Source organism: Pithys albifrons, chromosome 15 (assembly GCF_047495875.1).
Source record: "Pithys albifrons albifrons isolate INPA30051 chromosome 15, PitAlb_v1, whole genome shotgun sequence".
Lineage (NCBI taxonomy): Eukaryota > Metazoa > Chordata > Aves > Passeriformes > Thamnophilidae > Pithys > Pithys albifrons.
Window position 1 is genome coordinate 17,629,573 of NC_092472.1, and position 20,381 is coordinate 17,649,953.

General features: G+C 51.8%; 1 protein-coding gene across 2 annotated transcripts in view; it reads right to left on the reverse strand.

Annotated features, from left to right (window-relative positions):
• JADE2 (jade family PHD finger 2) overlaps positions 1 to 20,381 on the reverse strand; it is a 74,977-nt gene that overhangs the window by 41,719 nt on the left and 12,877 nt on the right. For both annotated transcript variants that reach the window (XM_071570676.1, XM_071570675.1), the window contains exon 4: positions 11,875 to 12,032. In XM_071570676.1, coding sequence (XP_071426777.1) covers positions 11,875 to 12,032 — 158 coding nt within the window. The remainder of the gene's footprint in view (positions 1 to 11,874; positions 12,033 to 20,381) is intronic.

Consider the following 20,381-nt stretch of genomic DNA (forward strand, 5'->3'; position numbering starts at 1 on the left):
TCTTTACCTCCATTCCAGTCTAAATTAGCCTTGCCCAGTGTCCATAAATAAATCAGCTTAGGAAAGTCAGTGGAAAGATAACTCTGCCAGCAACCTCCAGTGGATGCTGATACTGCTCCTGCTGCCAGCTCTGCTCACAGGGGAATTCTCCTGCAGCACACAACAACTTTAAAAGGCCACTTTAAAGGGATGATTTTCACTTTCTGTTTATTCAAATAGTATCTACCAGGCCATTTGGACCAGATGCTCCATCTTCTCATGAACTCAAGCTAACACATTTTAAGGATGCTATTGCTTCTCCACAGCAGAGCAGAATTTATGATGTTAGGAGAAGAGCCTGGAGGTACAAGGGTGAAGGATTGGGTTGGAGATAGTGGTGGATGGTCACAATAATGAGCTGCAACCCACACACAAGATCGTGTGACCCTCAGAGTACCCACGCCCAGATTAACTGACCATGTTACGCCTACTTATTGCATTTTTATGGCTTCTAGTAAAGTCTATAAAACCACGAGCCAAAAACCATACTCCCAAAGCTGGGTTCAAAGAAGAAAGGGAATGCCAAGGAGATATTAAATGGTTAGTTTTAAATTAACTGGCCTGATGTTCAGACCTGCATACAAGCTGGCTGGACCAGCTGGATGAGCCTGAAACCATCTTTAGGATCCAGGTCTTGGTGCTAACAGGTACCTGTGCACTTCACCCCTCCCCTCTTGGACTGAAGATACTCCACGTAACATCTGGAGCACCCTGGTCACCAGCACAGAGTGCTCAGGAGCTCAGAGCTCTATGGGCACCCTGCTGTCACCCCTGCCACAAGCCACCTGTAACCAGAGCCCCAGGACACTGCAGGAGGGACCACTGGTACCCAGTGTCTGCCAACACATCCTCCTGCAGATGGAGCAGAGAATGGGCTGGAGGTGGCTGGTCCCAGGGATGAGAGAGGTGACACAGAGTATGTCAACAGGCCACTGTTACCAAACCCTTGTGTTTTAAAACAAACAAGAACCTGTGCAGAATTACATGGCTCTGCTGGGACCACTTTGTGCAGAAAATAAAGGATTTGTAGTATTTTTTTATTGGCTGCTGGAGCCAAAACTCCCTCAAGATCTGGCAACAGCCTTTGCAAATCCATGAATATTCCTACATTAACAGCAGCCCCGGGAGCAGGGCTCAGCCTGGGGGTCAGAGCTGGGTCTGGGAAGGGGAACCTGTGCTGGCTGATGGTCCAGGCTGCCACCCCTCTTTGTGCCATTTGTAAGTTCTCCTCATGTTCCTTGCAAAAACAAGCTGATGGAGGGAACGTAATATCAGCCCTTCTCGTGCTCAAGAGAGCAGATGATGCCACCAGGCAGTTGGTCCCCACTGCTGCTGATGGGGGGCTGGGCTGGTACTGCCCTTGAGTACAACCTAAACCTTCTGTAAAGTGCTTGTCCCAAAACCCTACGCAGGCAGCAAACACTTGGCTCGGCTCTGAAGCTCTCACTCCATCACTCGGCTTTTGCTGCTGCTTTGGGAGAACAAAGCAGCTGGATTTGGCCCTGGGAGGATTCACCAAGCTCTGGTAACAGGAGCACCTGTGCCTAAAAGGCACTCCCTGACTGCACAGACATCAGTGGCCAATGCTCAGCCCCGGGAAGGTCCCTTTGTGCTACCCAAGTGGCACTGAGGATGCTCAGGAAGGGGTTAATGCTGCTTGCAGCAGCGTCCTGCCCTCCGGGTACGGCAGCCAGTGAGTGCAGCTCCAGGTGACGTAATGCCTGGGTGGCTGCGCAGGCTGCACATCCCATCCCTCCTGCACATCCACCCCATCCCTTCTGCACATCCACCCCATCCCTTCTGCACATCCACCCCATCCCTCCTGCACATCCACCCCATCCCTGCACACCCCATCCCTCCTGCACATCCACCCCATCCCTGCACACCCCATCCCTCCTGCACATCCACCCCATGCCTGCACACCCCATCCCTCCTGCACATCCACCCCATCCCTGCACACCCCATCCCTCCTGCACATCCACCCCATGCCTGCACACCCCATCCCTCCTGCACATCCACCCCATGCCTGCACACCCCATCCCTCCTGCACACCCACCCCATTCCTGCACACCCACCCCATCCCTGCACATCCACCCCATTCCTCGTGTGCTGGAGCTCAGGGACCCACTCCCCAGCGTGGCCTCAGCCGGGCAGGGACTGGCACAGCAGCTCAGCTACACCCACCACCCCGCAGCTGCCTCTCCCAGCTGAACTCCCAGTAAATTCCAACGCTATCCAGTGAATATCAGCAATGATCATTATCAGCTTTTAAAACATCCCCAGCAATGGGGAGCGCCTGATCCGTGACCAGCACCAGCAACTCCACAGAGTCCACACACGTCTCGCTCGGGAAACTCCTTCTGGCTGCTCTGGGACCATTCAAGGTCTCTCTCTTTGGGCTTGGAAATCCCTCTGTGACAATTCCATTCCTGTGCAGTTAAGGCCAGGGGAGGGTGGTCCCTCCTGAGCTGCTGGCAGTTTAGGATGCACATAGGCAGGATCTGGAAGTTTTACAGAAATGCAGCCAAAGCTCCAAATTACAATTAACAGGTGCAATAAAAAAAATGTTTTCCCTTCCTATTGAAAATCTCCTCCAGTAACAGCCTGTAACCATAGTGGGTCCTTCCAGGCCTCTGGAATAATGTAATCCTCTAAGGAGAAAGTGATTCACTCTTCTTTGATGTGATAAAAGGAGGAAAACAAGTGAACAGGAGGCACTAAACAGCCATCTTGTGAAACCCAGACAGCTTTTCCAATTCCATTTCTGAGCTGTTTATCACCACATAAAAAGCCTGATACCCAGCAGACTAGAGAAAGACCAGAGTGTTGATGTCCCTGTCTTCCTCACGCTTACATTGCAGCTTAAATCTCACCGAGATTTAGCTCAACAAATGAATTATTTAAGTTGCAACTCTGATTCAGTGCCCAGAAAATCATTTCACTGTAGAAGGGAGTAGGGACCTGGTACAGAAGCATTCAGGTGCAGAGCAGCCTCCGCCTTCCCAAGGCAGGGGAGAGGCACCGTGGCACAGCTGGGTTCATCTCCACAACTTCTGTGGGAAGGAAACCACGGCTGCAGGGCCACAGCAATGGCTGGGCAGTGGTTTGCTGGTGGGCTGGTTGGAACAACATGCAGATGTTTTTCTGGTTGACAAGACAAAAGCAGCATCTGGGCTGCGAGCAAAATACACACATAATTTCCAGTGCTGTGCAAGGATCTTCTCTGTATTCCTTTCCCCCCTTTCTCGCTGTGCTGTTCAGCTTTAACAGCAGCACTGAAGGCAGCAGGAGGGGACTATGCCCTGCTGCTGGAGGGGGCACAGCCTGTGCTGCTCTTTGGCTCTGAAGCCCAGCAAAGCCCAGCAGGTTCCAGCCCCAGGGCAGGATGCTCAGGCAACACCTTCTCCTCACAGGCAAACAGGGCAGAGACAGCCCCAGCCCCAACACCCATGGGTGCTGCTCTCCCCCTTCTCCCAGAGCTCACTGACCTTCCTGGTGGTCCCTCAGGGACCCATGTCACACACCAACCTTCTCCAAACCCAACCCACAGGCTGCATTCTGCTCTTTTCCATTTAAGCAATATATATCTTGGAATTGCTACTAGGGAAGCCAGGGACGCTTGACTGTGTGTTTTCTGGATATAAAAAGACAAAAAAATGCTGCTTCTTTATGCAACTTAAGCCAAGCTACTAACATTAAAGCATCTGGAATTAATTATCCCAGACAGATAATGTTTGCACAATTACTTCAGTAACACAAACAATTCCACTTGCCTTTGTATCCACCTACTAATGGGGACCAGAGACAGAAGATGTGAGCAGTGATGGCAGCTCTGCACCTGCCATGGCCTGAGCATGAGCCACAGCAGACCAGGAACTGGCCCAGTGCCCCTGACACTGCTGCTCCCAGAGCTCAAAATACAGACAAGGGCACAAAGATGACAATTCCCATCCCAGCATGATGTCATTGCACAGGTCTCCTGACAGAAACCCAGCCCAAGGAAAGCAAAGCTTTGAGGAATTTGAACAGGCAGCATCCAGACTCTCGTAATGTGTTCTGGATGGCTGCACTAACGCTGAGCCCTGACACACACGAGATCAGTTCCGACGCTGAGTCACTCCCAGCAGCACAGCCCATCCCAGAGAGCCAGGAGGGATCCATCCCCAGCAAGCCAGGAGGGATCCATCTGCCTCCTGCACCATCCATGTGCAGCTACGTTTCTTTGGGTGCACTCCATGGAATCCTACAATGGTTTGAGTTGGAAGAGACCTTTAAAGGTCACCTAGTCCATGCCCTATTCCACGAGCAGGGACACCTTCAGCTAGATCAGATTTCCCAGAACTTCAAGGGAACTGAAAAAACCATCCACCAGCTCCCCTTCACCTCCCCAAGGTCCTGGGGACACAGAGAATCTCACTTTCCAGCAATACAGGCTCCACCCAAGTTCAACAGGACTATCCACAGCAGCACCAAGAGCTGAGCAGCTCTTCCTGCTCCTGGGCTGTCCTGCTCCTCCCATCACTCTGAAGAGCACTTAAAAATAATAGTTCCTTGTTCAATGGGGTCCCAAGGTGCACTAAATCACTAAGAGCTGATTTAATTACTGCTGTGGTTGCAAGCCCAGCAACCAGAGCTGCCGGGGTTTGCCTGCCTAGACACTAAATCCGTGGTTCTGGATGGAGAGCAGAGGCGATGGAGCGACACGTGGAGGCTCCCAAAGCTGTACCAAACTAGAGTTGGCCCCAAGAGCTGCAAACCTCGTTACAGAGCAGTGGGAAACCAAGCTCTCTCATTCTATACATTTGCTGCTGAAACACACTTGACTTTCTGTGTGCTCACTCCAGTATAAACCACAGGCATCCACTGGGAGGATTAGCAAACATTCAAAATAAAAGTCCAAGTGGCTCGGAACGAGGTAAGAACAAGCTGGATTAATAAGTTTCCTGTAGCCAACCAATAAAGGTGAGGACTTGCTGAAAGGCCACACAAGAACTTGTCAGGCAGAGAGTAAACCAGAAATGATGACAAGTAAGCAGCAGAGCAAACCACACTTACTCCTTTCTGAAGCACTTGCAGGCACTGGGCATGACCTTCTGCAGCACCAGCACCACCTCCTGCACTGCCCAGACCCTCCAAACTGCTGCTGTCCTGGGAGTGTTTCACCTCATCCCAAACCAGGTATCTGAAACAGCAGCAGGACAGACCACCCTGTGCACAGCCCATCCCTCCCCAGTCCCTGCAGGGACAAGGGGTGCCTGAGCAGACCTGACTGGAATCTCCCCTTTCCCAGTGCCAGGGGGAACTCACTGATATTGCATCACTGGGGTTATTCTGCTGTCCTGGATCAGTGCCATCAGCCAGCCTGTCCTTCCCAAGGCCAGGTGTCACTGTGGGGGTCCCCAGGGGTGGGCAGGCAGTGAGCTTTCCTTTCCCCATACTCCCATGACCCAGGGCTTGAGAGCTAAACATTTAGGCCCAGGGCAGTTGGGATTTTCATTTCTTTTGATCACAGCACAGGCTCAGATCTTGAAAGGGAAGTGTACATGTATTCCTGGAGCATAGCAGAACCCAGGCATATTTAAGGGCAGGCAGTCACAAAATGGGGATAACTAACCCAAGAAATAGCCCTTTGCAAAATCACCAGCATGCCATCTGCAAGCTCCAACCTCACACATTTTTCGTGATGAGCTGGAGAGAAGAAAAAAAAAGGGGGGGGGGGGGGGCAGGAAGGAAAAAAATTAAAGGAAAAAAAAAGGATTATGGTAAAAAAGAAAAAGCTCTGCTCCTAAAGCTACTCAAACTGCTGCAGAATCCTGCCTGCCCCTTCTGCAGCAAAGCCCAAGGGAAGCTGCTGATGAGTCAACAGCCAGCCTGCGTTGCCGACCGAGGAGAGGAAGTCCAACCTCCCCACTCAGAACAAAGTGTGCTGGTTCATGCAGTACACACTGAGAACACAGCCCTGGGAAGCCCTCCCGGGCTGGGAGCCACAAGGATACAGCCTGGCCGCCTCCCAGGGCTCCTGCTGCACATCCAGGGACAGGCAGAGGGGACATCCACCCACTGCTGGGACATCTGCATCGTGCCACCCCGGCCACAGTGCCTCAGGCTTCCCCACTCCACTCCACACCACAGCAGAGACTGCTCCTGGTGGGATCTTCTCCCTTGGCTAGAATTGCTCCCTCCCAGCACTGGGTGTTCTGGATGCAGCACCCAGCCCTGCCTGGTTGAGCCAAGCTCACTGCAAGGCAGGGGACAGGGATGTGTCCCAGTCCCACACCCACTACTGGTGCCAAAGTTAATTCCTCTCCCTGCCTCAGCACACTCATCTCCAGCACTGCTTCTCATGAGCAGAACTGCTCCACATGGGTCCTCTTCCAAAGATGCTGGTATTGCAAAACCACAACCTGCCAACAACCAGGTACCCTCTGAAAGAGCTGCTGGAACTCCTGGAGATGTGGAGGCAACTCCTTATGGGACTGGAGTCCGGGAAAGAGCAACACAGCTTGGAGGAGACGGATGCTGATCAGGCAACCCCACACCATCAGGAACTGGGCACAGCCAGCCCTGCACCACCTTGATGTGTGCCCAGCAGCACAACATAACCTCTGCATGTGCCCATCAGAGGAGAGGGGACCTGAGGGAGGGGACAGGAGGGGACACAGCCACTGTGCAACGTGGCAGGCGGCGTTTGCGCCGGTGCCGCCATCGCCGAGCTGGTACTCGCCGAGGTTGTGCCTCCCTGTTGCCACAGCACTTTCTGTTTTCTGTTAAAACAGGGCCACAGTGAGGATGCAAGTATAGATCTGCAATGCCAAGAATATCTGGGAAGCCTGCCAGCAAGAAGCAGCCTTCCTGCTCGTCCTCCCGCTGTGTGCAAATTCACAGGAAACAGAATCTACAGCACATACTAATGTGGCTTAATGCGAGATCCAAGAGCCACCTCAAGATCCTGCCTGCATCCCTGTCAGCCTGGGGAAGGAGCCACATGCCAGAGACATTAAATCATTAAATAAAGGAGGAAATAAAGCCTGTACAGGTGCATAAAATCTCACGTAGATGCCACTGCTTTATGAAGGGATGCTCTGCTGTGTGAGCTCTGCCAGCATCAGCACTGGCACTGCCACCAGTGGGAAGGGATGAGCCTGGGTCTGGTCCCAGCATCCCCACTGTGCAAAAAGGGCTTCACAGCCTCCTGCAGGCACCCATGGCAAACCAGCAAAGCCCACTTTCCTCCTAGGTTTATCAAGGTGTGACTCTGGGAAGACAGAGCTCATCTGAAGCATCTCCTTCCCATTTAGAACAGGAGAGGTACCCACAGCCCTGATGCTCCAAAAGTGGGGATGTCTTACCCTTACTTTTCTTGCTTGATCCTTAAACTCAAGCTGTGCTGAGATGGGCCAGCTCTGCATCCAGCACCCAGCTGTGCCCCACACCAGACTGGGATCTTGTACCTGACTCTGCCACTGACTCACAGTACCTCAGTTTGGCCAAGTGTAAAACAACTGCAGAGCTCACACAGGGGCTGTAAGGCTCATCCCTGGTTCCAGAAATCCAGTGGAATCCTCAGGCTATGGGGTCAAGCAGAGGTGGAATGTCCTGTCACCACTGGGATGCGGTGTCACCACCACCCACATCTCAGGGATGGCCAGGACATGCATGGGCAGAGGATGCCAATCTGCCTGTCAGAAGGGAGACTCTCCTCAACTACTCCTTCCTCTGCTCCCATCCAACTGCAAGCAGCTTTTATCACCACGCTGGAGCCCTTCAAGCTTCGGGCAGTTCTCAGGAGTGTTACCATACAAAACTAAACCCTTTTCAGTAGTGATGAGGCAGAAATTATTGTGGAGAGGAAACAGCTCATCTCCTGTGCTGCCTGATGACCTGCAGCATCCCTGCCTCTCAGAACACCCAGCCCAGAGATGCTGCACCTCTTCCCCCACCACTTACCTCACAACTGCACTGCGATTTGTGCTAACCTAGAAAGGACCCTTCAGTTTAAGGTGGCTCTTAGGGGAGGCACTTTGAGACAGCTGCTTTCTGGTGAAAGCATTCCTTAAAATACAGCTCTTTCCTTCTGCCTCACCCCCAGCTTTTGACATTTTAGCGCTCCAGCAAAACAAGATATTTCCACAATCTAATTTTCAGCTTTGGAGGCACAAAACCTCGAGGCAGGGAGAGCTGTTTCCGAGAGCCCAGGCGGGAGGTGGAAAGAGCAGCAGTGGCTGCACAAACAGCACCTTTCAGGGCACAAGATCCATCTCTGGAGCAGGAAGCAAATCCTGCACACTCTGCAGCACAATCTGCTGGCTGGTGATGGCTCAGCCCAGGGACCAGACCCCTGGGCTTCAGGATGATGGGCTGGGTATTATTTTGTAGGCAGTGTCTGCCTGCTTGGCAACTCCTGGGGCTCCAGTGGCTTCTCCCCCTGCTGCTTCTTCCCTCTAGGAATTTCACATGGAATGGCTGTCAGAACTGACATCAGGGTTGGAATACCACAGGCATCCCTCCCTAAGGGCAGGATGCTGTTACACCCCTGAGATGGGGACAGCAAGGAAGAGTGGCCACTGTTGGACTCCACATTTCCAGTCTACAAAAACATCAGTGCTGGGATTTTTTTCAGCAGGTTGAAAGAATTTGGATTGTCCATCTCCAACACAGAGAGGATCTGCTTGGTTTATGTGCAATTTTTGGTTTGAGTAGGGAAAATGGAAAGTTGGGAAGCAAAAGGGAAAATTGATGCAGAGATCGTGGGGCAGCAGCCACAGGGTGGGAGTGAAAGCAGCAGCTCAGGTGGGACCAGAGAGGTACCTGCTCATCCATCCCCATCCCCTGGGATGGAGGCTGGGGTGAATTAAAGCAATTAAATGGAGTTGTAAGGCCTTTTAAGGCTGCTCTCTCTAGGCAGATGAAATACAGTCATCTCTTGTGAAAAAACACTTGACATCTCTACAAAGCAGGGCAAGTTGCAAGAGAGAGTTGTCTAACCCTGGAGACAGGAAAACAACTGCAGTCTGTGCTGTCCCTGGCAGTCCAACGCTGCCCTCTCCACCTCCAACTCTCAGGCCAGTGACCCAAGTGGGAAAACACTGAGGGCAGGGATGCTTTCAGAGGGAGAGCTGCTTGGCAGAAGCTCACTGTCCCTGCCATGCCTTCTGGTGTGGCAGAGCAGCTTGTGGAGAGATGCTGCCCTGATGAAAAAAAATCTGGCAATGTCACAGCCTGTGCCCCTGGGACGTGCACCATGGCCACAAACCAGGTGCAACCATCAATGCTGCTGTAAAATGAGCTCTTCATTCCACTCACATCTCACTAGTGAAGGCAAAACATCCCAAACAGGCGTCAGTCCAAGGACAAAGCCCTTCAGGCCCTTCTTGCTGTCTTGCCAGAAAAGAGAAATGGTTCAGGCAGATGGGACACAGTGCAGGACAGACAGGCAGAGAAACAAGAGAGGAAAGAACTCTAAGGAAGATAAGGCTTTGGGTAAGCAGCATGATCCCAGAGAATCCCTGGAGCACACTGGGATGAGCAGGGCATGGTGCAAACCAGAGGGGCTGCAGAAATCCACCTGGATTAGCTGGGAGTGATGATACAGGAATGAGCATCTTTGAAGGGTCACAGAGAATGGGTCAGTTTTCAGGATCATAGAATGATTTGGCTTGAAAGGGACCTTAAAGATCACCCAGTTCCAAGCCCTTGTCATGGGCAGAGACACCTTCCACTGTCCCAGGTTGCTCCAAGCCCTGTCCAGCCTCGCCTTGGACACTTCTAGGGATGGGGCAGCCACAGCTTCTCCAGGCAACCTTTGTTGTTGCCTCACCACCCTCACAGGGAAGAATCTCTAATATCCCTGATACCCATTATCAGCCTTTAAAAATAAAACCATCTCTTTGGAGAGAAAGGCTTGAACACCAAATGGTATTGAGGAACTGAAGAAAGAGCTGGAACTGTTACAGAAGGCAATGCATCAAGGACTGTGGAATAGTGCCGAGATTGAGAATAATCAAAGAAGCAAAACCCCAAGGATTAGAAAATTCTTCAGAGAAAAATTTGAGAGTGGAAGTGAAACCTCATGCTGAGTGGGCAGCACCAGGATGTCCCCTCCAGCAGCCGTGGGCATGTCCCTGTGGTGATGTGGGTGAAACCAGGGGAAGCCTGGATGGTGGTGACAAACAGATTCACAACTCCAGCAAACACAGCCTTGGATGGAAGACTAAAATAAATGGGTCTGCTTTGTCCTGAGGAGAGGACTGAGAGGGGCCCAAAGAATATGAGAAATATTGGGAAAGGGCTGGTGCAGAGCAGGACAGAGAGGCACGGGGACATGGGAGGGATGACCTGCACCAGGATTAACTTTAAGAATATCCATGTGTGGAACACATGGCAGTAGCAGAGCTACCCCAGGCCACCAAAACAAGCAGAGGGGCACATTTGCAGCCCACCCTATGCCCTGGCAGCTCCTGGTGTGAGGGCTGGGATGCCAAGCCCCACCCCGCAGGCAGCCACTGCCAGGCTGGACCCACAGGAGCACTGCCAGGCCAGGCAGCACCAGGAGATCACTTTTTGGCTGGAAAAAGCCCTGGCATGAGCTCTCAGCTGGGGAGCAGAGCACTAGTGAGGCCAGACTGTGGTTAGCTATCAAAGACAACTAAAAGAAGATATTCCACTCACAGCAGGGTTTTTTTTCGCCCTCTCCTTTTTTCTTTTTGTTTTCTTCTTTTTTTTTTCTGGTTTGGGTTTTTTCTTTTTTTTTTTCCCAAGGATTAAATCAACTCAACAGCCCCCTTTACAACTTCCCTTTTGATGTGTTCAGACTCATTAAAGTTTCATTTCTTTCTCTGTTTTCCCCCGGGGGAGGAAGGGGAGCGTACACAAAAGTTTACTTCAGAAGCAGGGGCGGCAGCTGCAGCAGCAGCTGCTGGTGCTGTGGGACCAGCACAGCCTCTGCTCCCTGCCCCAATCCCTGGGCAAAACACACCCCCCCTGCAGCCTCCCCGCTCCCACAGCAGCCCCAGCATCCCACTGGCACGAGGCTCCACGAGGGTTTTTGCAGAATGTCACAAGGGGAACACACGAGAGCTGCAAAGATCCTACAAACCCTGCGGGGATTTTTGGGTCCGACCCTGGAAGTTTTGGGGTCCCTTCCCAACCTGCCCAGTTTCCCCCACCAACAGCACCAGCCTTTCCCCCAGAGCTCTGGCTGCTGGCCTGGGATAATCCTGCACACACGAGAGGGGAGCAGCTCCCCCATGTTTCTTTTTTGCCTGAGCAGCTGTGTAAGTGTCTATTTTAAAACCCAGTTCCCTATTTTAAAATAGATAATGAGCCCCGATCTCAGTGACAGACGTCGTCTCTACAGGGTCTGGGAGATGCTGGGCTCCTTTTTCCAAGCCCTGAATTTCAGCATGCCCAGCACGTTTCCAATCCACACAAACATAGTAAAGAGGGAAGTTTTTAATTTAAGGGCCAACTCTTGCTCCCCTGCCGTGAAATACCAGCGGCACAGCCACGTGTTTCAGGGCAGAGATGCATCAGCCAGGCAGAGTCTGGAGTTCTGGGTGGTTTTCTGGCGGTACTTTTTTATCCTCCCTTAATTTTATCAGATCATCTTTTAAAATTCCCTGACCAAGAGCAAACAAGGAGATGGCCTGCCTGGCCACTGCCCCAAAAAAATAAAGCCAGGCAGACATGAGGGACTTTTCAGGGTGCAGTGGGAGGTCCCCAAGCATCCCTGTGCAAGCCCAGAATCTCGTGCATCACTTTGCATGCTGAGATGGGTGTTCACCCCACCAAGGCACCCAAGGAGGGGACCCCACAGAGGGGACCCTGCTCACTTACCTGACCACAGGCTCGGGGATGGCCTCAGCACTTGCTGGCACCTGGACACCCTTCTCCCACTCCTGCCTCCAAGGGTCAGCCAGCACGTAGTACTCGTCGGCGCTCAGCTGGAAGGAGTCCGGGATCTTCATGGCTGTTATCAGGTCCGTGCGGAACACCTGCACCAGAGAGAAGCCCACCCTGAGTGAGGGGGTCTGGCACAGGCTGGGTGCCCACAGCCCAGGAATGGTGTCCTGGGACACATCCCCAAGGGCCAGCACAGCAGGTGTCTGCACCATCGGGGTATGGCTTCCGAGTGTCATTTTCTGTCACCTCAGGGTGAGGTTTGAGGAGAACACACAGGCAGGGAGTCCCCTCCAGCCAGGCAGTGCTGAGAGGCCAAGCCCTGCAGCTGTAACACCTCCAAGGACTCCTAAGCTGGGCAGTCAGGAAATCCAGCCCCAGGCTGTGAGCTTGGATGAGACACAGACCAAAACCCAGGACTGAACTAAAGGAACAGGCTGCTTTCTCTTAGGGGGTTGATGGTTCCAACATAGCCACACAAATATCTACTCCAAATGCCAAGGGATGTTCAGCAACTGGGCTTCTCCACATTCAGCCCTCCTGTGGGAAGGGAAATGATGTTCTTGACAAGAATTAAGCTGTGGGAGACAGAGTCCCCCATCACCCCAAGCACCTTCATGTCACCTCATCACCCTGAGCATTTCTGTGTCCTCGTCATGTCACCTCACTGCACTGAGCACCTTCCTGTCCTCATCGTGGTTACCTCATCACCTTGAGAACCTCCATGTCCCTGTCATGTCACCTTCGTGTCCCCACCATGTCCCCTCACCAGCCAGAGCAGGGACAGCCAAAAGCTGAAGGTGGAAAAATCCAGCTAAAAGATGATCAAGGTGCTGCTTACACATCCACAGCCAAACACATGGAAATTCCTCCTGACCCAATAAACCCCTTGTGAGACCAACACTGGACCCCTCCCTTAGGAAAGTCCTCCAGTTTTTCAGTCAGTGAATGGGCTCATTTTCTATCTCACTCCTGGCCCTGCAGCATCTTCTCCCAATATACTCGGATGAAAAACTCATTCCAAAAATATCCCTCCCGGTAAATAAGGTTTTCCTTCCAGAGGGCTGCCTGACAGCAATGACTCGAGCAATCCTGCCTCTTGCAGCATAAAAATAAATTGTAAATGAAAATGGATGATTTCTCCTCTCTACCATCTGCTATTAGCTGGAATAATAACTGCCAGTGCCAGCAATCCTGCCTGGACACCATCTCGCTCCATCCACTCCTTCCCTGCTACTTCTGCATTCCTTCCACAAGGCCAGGGTGGATCAGGTGTTTGCTTCAGATGTTGTTTAATCTCTTCTGACTCTGTTCTCCAAATGAGTGTTGCTTTGTCAGAACCACAAGAAGTAACACAATGTAGTTTCCCATTTTTGATACAAAGATAACAAGCTTTGGAGAGTATTTGGGAACCTGAATTGGCTGAGATGCAGGAAACTAGACATTAACTAAGACCACTGAGACCAGTATTTAGGTCAGTTTGTTTAATCCTCATGCTCAGCTGCTAACCCAATTAGAGCTAAATACAATATATAAACAACCTTTGCTATGTTGGGACCTCTTTGGATTTTACTGGTACTTTCTTCCTGGTGCAGCTTCTTGGAGACATTTTTGACAATGTCTACATAAACCTGATTAGAATTGGTCAGTCTCAGTGCACCCTTCAACAGGCATAATTAACAGCCTGTACAGTACAGGCAGAATTAGGCTCAGTTTGGGAAAGATCATGGTCCTTTATGTCTCTATGTGCTACAAAAGCATCTTTAAAGATACCACAGTAACCTTTTAATATGCTGCCAGTGTGAGAATTTTTTTTTAAATATTAAAATAGGCATTAATTAGACATGAGAAGGGACATGTGAGATATCACAGTCCTTCCAGCACTGTGCCTGTGTATCCAAACAAGCACAGGAACTCTGCTGTAGTTCATGTTCTACAATACAGGGTAGAAATACACGCTGGTCTTGCAGGTCACAACCTGGGCAAACAGCATCTCTATAACCCAGTTTTGGTGCCCTGCTCTGATAAGGACAAAACAAACCCCAACAGGCATCCCTTCCTTGGAGCAGTTGGCTCTGGTGGGTGGGATGATCCCCCTACCTGGACCACATGGGGCTGAGGGCACAGGAGGGCCAGTGCCACCTCCCTGCCCTGGCCACCAGCACCACAGAACCCACTGAACCACAGCATCATTAAGATTGGGAAAACCCTCTAAGATCATGGAGTCCAACCATTCCCCCAGCACTGCCAGGCCGTCTATTAAACCATGTCCCCAAGTGCCACTCCACACGTCCTTTAAATCCTTCTAGGGTTGGTGATTCCACCACTGCCCTGGGCAGCCTGTTCCAGGGCTGTTTCAGTGAAGAAATTTTTCTTAATATCCAAACTAAATCTGCTCTGGCACAATACTGTTAGAAGCACAATACTCTTACAGAAAACTGTCTGGGAAACACGTGCTGTGGGCATTTGTGGGCAAAGTCAGGTAGGAATGGTTTCCAAAGGTGCCAGGCACCCAACAGCTTTTCTAAACCAAAATCCTCCTCCTACTGATGAAGGGGAAGATACAGAAGCCTCCAATATGTCATGCACCCAACCCAGGGAGGAGCCAGCAGCGCCCCTGAGGAGCCATTGTCACCCCAAGGGCTGCCATCCATGGGTTGGAAATACAACAACTCCCTACAAACCTCATGGCAGAAAATTAACTCATTTGCCTTTGCTTGCAGCTCTCAGGAAGCTTCTTTAGTGCTCTCAGCAGTTTTCTGGGGCCATGGCTCCAGCAGTCCAGATGCCCTGGGGCAGCATCCCAGAGCCCAGCACTGCTCTGAACAAGGATCAGCCTTACCAGTGCTTCCCAACACCCTCAGCAGATACAAAACCCTCCAGAACCTCAGAGCCTTGGCACTGGAAAACACAACAATGGGCCCAGCCCTCGGTGTAATTCCCTCTGTACACGGTGCAGATCCCAGGCTCGCCTTCTCCGGCATTAAGTCTTCCCCAAATTCATCCCTTCTGGCTTTTCAGCACAGCAGCTTAGTTTTAATTTTAAGCCAAATAAGCACGATTGTATCTATTTCCCTGAAGATAAGGCTGGATTTGCAATCTCACTCCTCCATTTGTTTGGTCCTCCTTGGGAAGCAGATAAGCTCGCCCGTCCGACGGCAGCGCCCGCGCTTTATCACAGCGACGCCTCTGTCTTTTCATGAGCTACTGGATATGCTCAAATTATTAACTATCAAAGCAGAACACTTTAGAAATGATAGAACAGCACAGAAATTGTAAAGGAAAGCAGATCAGTTGTCTGGAAATCTCCCAACAGCTAATACGCTCAAATTGTAATCTAAATGTCTTTTTGTTTTGAATTGTCTGGGATTAGGGTTGGGAAAAGACTCAATTATTCTACTCAAACTCTTCTGAATTATTTATGAAAACCAAATAAAGGATAAATTGGGCACTGGTGAACTGAGGACCTGGCGGTGAAGAGAAAGTTGGGTACCAGAAAACAAGCAATTTTCCCTCAATAGGAGTGTTTACTGTTTCTCCCCAGTGGGAGCTGATAAATTGTCGGCTGCCCTGCACCCCACTCCACTCCCCCTGCCACCACCACAGCCCTGGCCAGGCTCTGTCCTCCCCTTCCAGCCCAGCAGCAGGACCTGGGTTATTGTCTATTGATCTGGCAGCAATGGGAAAGGCCAAACTCAGATGTTCCTTTATTGCCTCTGCCAGCTCAGGAACCTCAGGCAGGTTTAGTGATGCTCAGAGATGCATTGCACAGATGCCCAGGGCCAGCCTCCCCTTTTGCTGGTGTCAGCTTTACAGATGGAGAAAAAAGAACATGAAATTGCAAAATCCCTAGGTATTTTTGCCTTCCTATTTCCAGATGAGAGGGACACGGAGTCAGGATGAGCATGGTTGTGTAGCACATGGATCAAACCCTTCCCTCTTCCTTGCATCTCACAGGCCAGGCATCTGCATTACCCATCTCTGCTACTTCCCCATCCTTTCAGACCACCAGTTTGTGGTGTTGGACTGACTGTCTCTCCACTACAGCCAGTCCCAGCAGTCCAGGAACATGAGAAGTCACTGGGACACCAAAGCCACCACATTCCCCAACAATACATCAGTATCTTTGGTTATTCTGTAATTTGCTGCTGTGAAGCAAAAACTGGATTGATTTTATCTCTCAAAAATAAAAAACCCCTCAGCTAATTAAATGCAACAAATCCTCTGATTTTGATACCCTAACACTTCACTTGGATCCATCCTGGCATTGGAAGGATGCTCCTGTGGGTACGGCACAGACCTGCATGGCAGGGGTTGAATTTGGCTCCTCCTGGAGCCCCTGGTGCCCTCCCAGAGCTGTGAGTCACCTCCAGGAGCTCTCCATGGACCAGCATCTATTTGTCCAACACTTGGACAACCTCAGAAAAAAACACTCCTGGGAGGAGATGCCAAGGCACACAGTGCCTCTCCAGGACAGGAAGGATGATGGGCACACCACAAGGCACTGGAAATGCTAAACTCCATCCCTGCCTTCACAAAGGGCTCCCAGGCTGTGCTGCTTTCCAGCATCCTCCTCCTCTGCCTCTCCCCTCTAATCATCCAGCCCTCTCAGAGCCTCTCCACCACTTTTCCATGCAATCCTCACATCCATTTCCAGGCTCTTTCGTTCACTCACAAACTCCTCTTAAAGAAGTGGCTGACAATCTCCCTGTCACTGAGCTCCCACTCCATGTGCTCTGTCAGGGATTCGGCTTTTCCAGCAACTGTTCTGTAGGTCCAAGCCTACCAACGATCCCCCAAATCCCAAACCCCCACTCCAAACCCCCCAAAACTCAGATCTCACAGTAACAACTTTCTGCTCGTACCAAACCAGCTTCTGGGCAGGAGCCAAAAAACCGTATCCGTTTTGGGCTTTAAATCCAAATGAAGAGAAACCCTCGTCTAGCACTTGGTTTAATTAGCTCTTAAAGCAGCAGCCAGAGCAGGGACTGCTGTGCTGGATCCGGCACAGCCCATTACACCTGGCACAGCCCATGGCACAGCCCAGGGCACCTGGCACAGCCCAGGCCATCCGGCACAGCCCAGGGCACAGAGTGTGCTGCAAACCAGCCCAGCAGGAAAGCAACTCCTCAGGGACCCAGCAGCTCAGGGAACACAGATGGGCCCCAGCAGGTCATGTCCCTGCACACCAGGCTTCCCAAGCTGGCAGGAATTCTGTGACACATTCTCCCCTGCCATCTGCACCCAGCTGACCTCGGAGCACTCAGACCTCGCTCTTGGGGCAGAGGGACAAGCTCTCACAGTATGATCTTCTTTTAATTATGCAGTAACATCTCTATCCCTAGAAAGTTTTAACAAAAAGAACCCTTTTCAAAGTACTCCATGCTGCAAGGCACTGGTACAAAATGTAAGAGAAGCAAAGCCCACCACTCAAAATGATGTCGAGGCAGGAAAACACACTGTGCTCACTGGGGAGAGGTGGGAAGGGACTGGGCACAGCCTGCATCCGAGATCTCACATTTGATCCGTTCCCTCCATCACCCAAGAGATGTGCAATCCCCCCCGTGCCCTCACACCCACGTGGCATCTCACAGCTGTGACCTGTCCATAGCAGGCACAGGCAGTGGGTGCTCCGAGCAGCTCCCAAAGGATTGGCCAGCAGCAGCTCAGCACGTGTGGGATGTGGGAGTGCTTCTGACACTGAGGTAACAGGTTTTCCTCAGGTTTGGGCTCAACACTCTCCCCTCCCAACTGCAGTCCTGGCAGCTGTGCCCTGCTGCCCTCCCAGCCACAACCACCTCCCTCCAGCCATGCCAGGACCAGGGGAGTCTCAGGCTACCTCCTTTCCCTCCCCACTTCCAGAGGGCTCTCTTAGCCCTTCACTCTTTGAAGCATAAAATTTGTATCTCATGAGTCACACAGACCTTTAGAGAAAGCAAAAACTACAGGGACAATGGGAGCCCTGGGGATAGTTTTTGGTTGTGCAAACTGACTTCGTATCAGCTTGAGATGGTACCTCTGTGGGTGCAGCCCTGGCTGCTCAGCCCCACTCTCCTCTGGACCTCCCAGCCCTATTCCCTGCTGTTTTATCACATTTTTCCAGCTCTTTCCCAGAAGAGAGGAGTGTCTATACTCTGTAACAAGGCTCTGAAATGTGGAAGTGCCTGGAGTGTGTGTGCAACCTGCAATACTATTTGCCTGTGGGGTGAAAAATCCTGAACTCCTGTATCCATCTGGGAGCCTGCCTGGTATCTCTTCATCTAGTCTTGCTTCCTCTCACAATGCTGGATGTTAAAAATCCAATGAACAACAGACCTTAAAATAGGAACAAGAAGCATTTTTGTCTGGCCCTTCTCAGCATTCAGAAGACAATGGTATTAATCTGTTATCCCCATGCTGGCATGGGAAAACTGACAAAGCCACTGCAGTCAAACCTTTCAACAGAGATGGATCTTCTCATCCAGCCCAATAAAAGCATGTCCAGTCTTGCTTGGCCATACTCATAAAAGCTCTTGTCCAAGCATGGAGAGTCCAGGGACTAAGTCCACACTGCACTAGGCCATTATATACCTATTGCAGGGGGGAAATACATGACCCAATGCATGAAGAATTACTTTTTTGAAGGGAAACAATGAGGATGTTTGTTAAATGAGTTAAAACCTTGCAAAGGGATATAAAAAGGCATCTTTCAAAACACGGAAGTGACACGTAAACAAGGCAAGCAGAAAATAATGTAAATTGTATAAATTTGTGGTTTCCCCTTCATCCTGAGCCCTGCCTGCAGCTGTGGCCCCCTCTCCTCCCGAAGGTCTGGAGCGAAGGAGAAGGGCAGTGAGGATGTCCGGTGGGATGAGCAGCAGAGCTGAGACAGCGCAAGGCTCTCCAGCTGAGCAAGGGGAGGGCTGGAGCACTGCCAGGCAGGTGGTTTGCACAAAAAACAGGCTTTTGTCCCTCCACAATGTATTCCAGCAGCGCAGGTGAGTGTTTTGGATCTCAAATAGCTCTGGAGCTAATGACTAACACAGCAGTGAAGGCAGTGACTCAGAGGCAGCATCCGAGGGAGTCCCCGGGCCGCTGATGGCTGGGAGCTGGCAGAGAGAACCGGCTACTATCACTACACACTTGCCTTGTTCTTATAGTCTCTGCTTAGACACTGACAACTGCTCCCTGTCAGGGACAGCAGAGAGGCTTGATGACTGCAGTCAAAGCAGCCAGGCTTGTGTTCCCATCCCCGGCAGCCCCACAGCCCGGGGCAGGACTGCACCAGAGTGCCACTGCCAGAGGCACAAATCCCTGCTCCAGGCACCCTCACTCCCTGCTGCACATTCAGGGAGTGACAGGTAGGACCTGAGTGAGCATCCCCTCCCTCCAGCTCCCAGGGCAGGGAGCACAACCAGCATCTCCTCACTGTGACCCAGGGAGCACAACTAGCATCTCCTCACCGTGACCCAGGGAGCACAACCAGCATCTCCTCACTGTGACCCAGGGAGCACAACCAGCATCTCCTCACTGTGACCCAGGGAGCATAACCAGCATCTCCTTACTGTGACCCAGGGAGCACAACCAGCATCTCCTCAGTGTGACCCAGGGAGCACAACCAGCATCTCCTCAGTGTGACCCAGGGAGCACAACCAGCATCTCCTCACCGTGACCCAGGGAGCACAACCAAGCATCTCCTCAGTGTGACCCAGGGAGCACAACCAGCATCTCCTCAGTGTGACCCAGGGAGCACAACCAGCATCTCCTCACCGTGACCCAGGGAGCACAACCAGCATCTCCTCACCGTGACCCAGGGAGCACAACCAGCATCTCCTCAGTGTGACCCAGGGAGCACAACCAGCATCTCCTCAGTGTGACCCAGGGAGCACAACCAGCATCTCCTCACCGTGACCCAGGGAGCACAACCAGCATCTCCTCACCGTGACCCAGGGAGCACAACCAGCATCTCCTCACTGTGACCCAGGGAGCACAACCAGCATCTCCTCACCGTGACCCAGGGAGCACAACCAGCATCTCCTCACCGTGACCCAGGGAGCACAACCAGCATCTCCTCACCGTGACCCAGGGAGCACAACCAGCATCTCCTCAGTGTGACCCAGGGAGCACAACCAGCATCTCCTCAGTGTGACCCAGGGAGCACAGCCAGGACCTCCTCACAGCCAGCATCTCCTCACCATGACCCACAGATGGGTACCAGCCACCACACTCGGTTTGAGGCCAAGTTCAGAGACAAACGAGCTCTAATGAGATTAATTAAAACACCAGATTGGTGGGCTGCTATCACTGCAGATGCAAGAAGCAGCTGGCAGCTGCCCACATCCATCCCCTGCCTTCAGGCACAAGCAGGGCAGCAGAGCCATGCCCATGCCCAGGGCACCATCAGGCTTAGCCCCAAAGGCTTTGCTGCCCAGAAAGGGCAGGGGACAATGACTGTCACCTCTGCA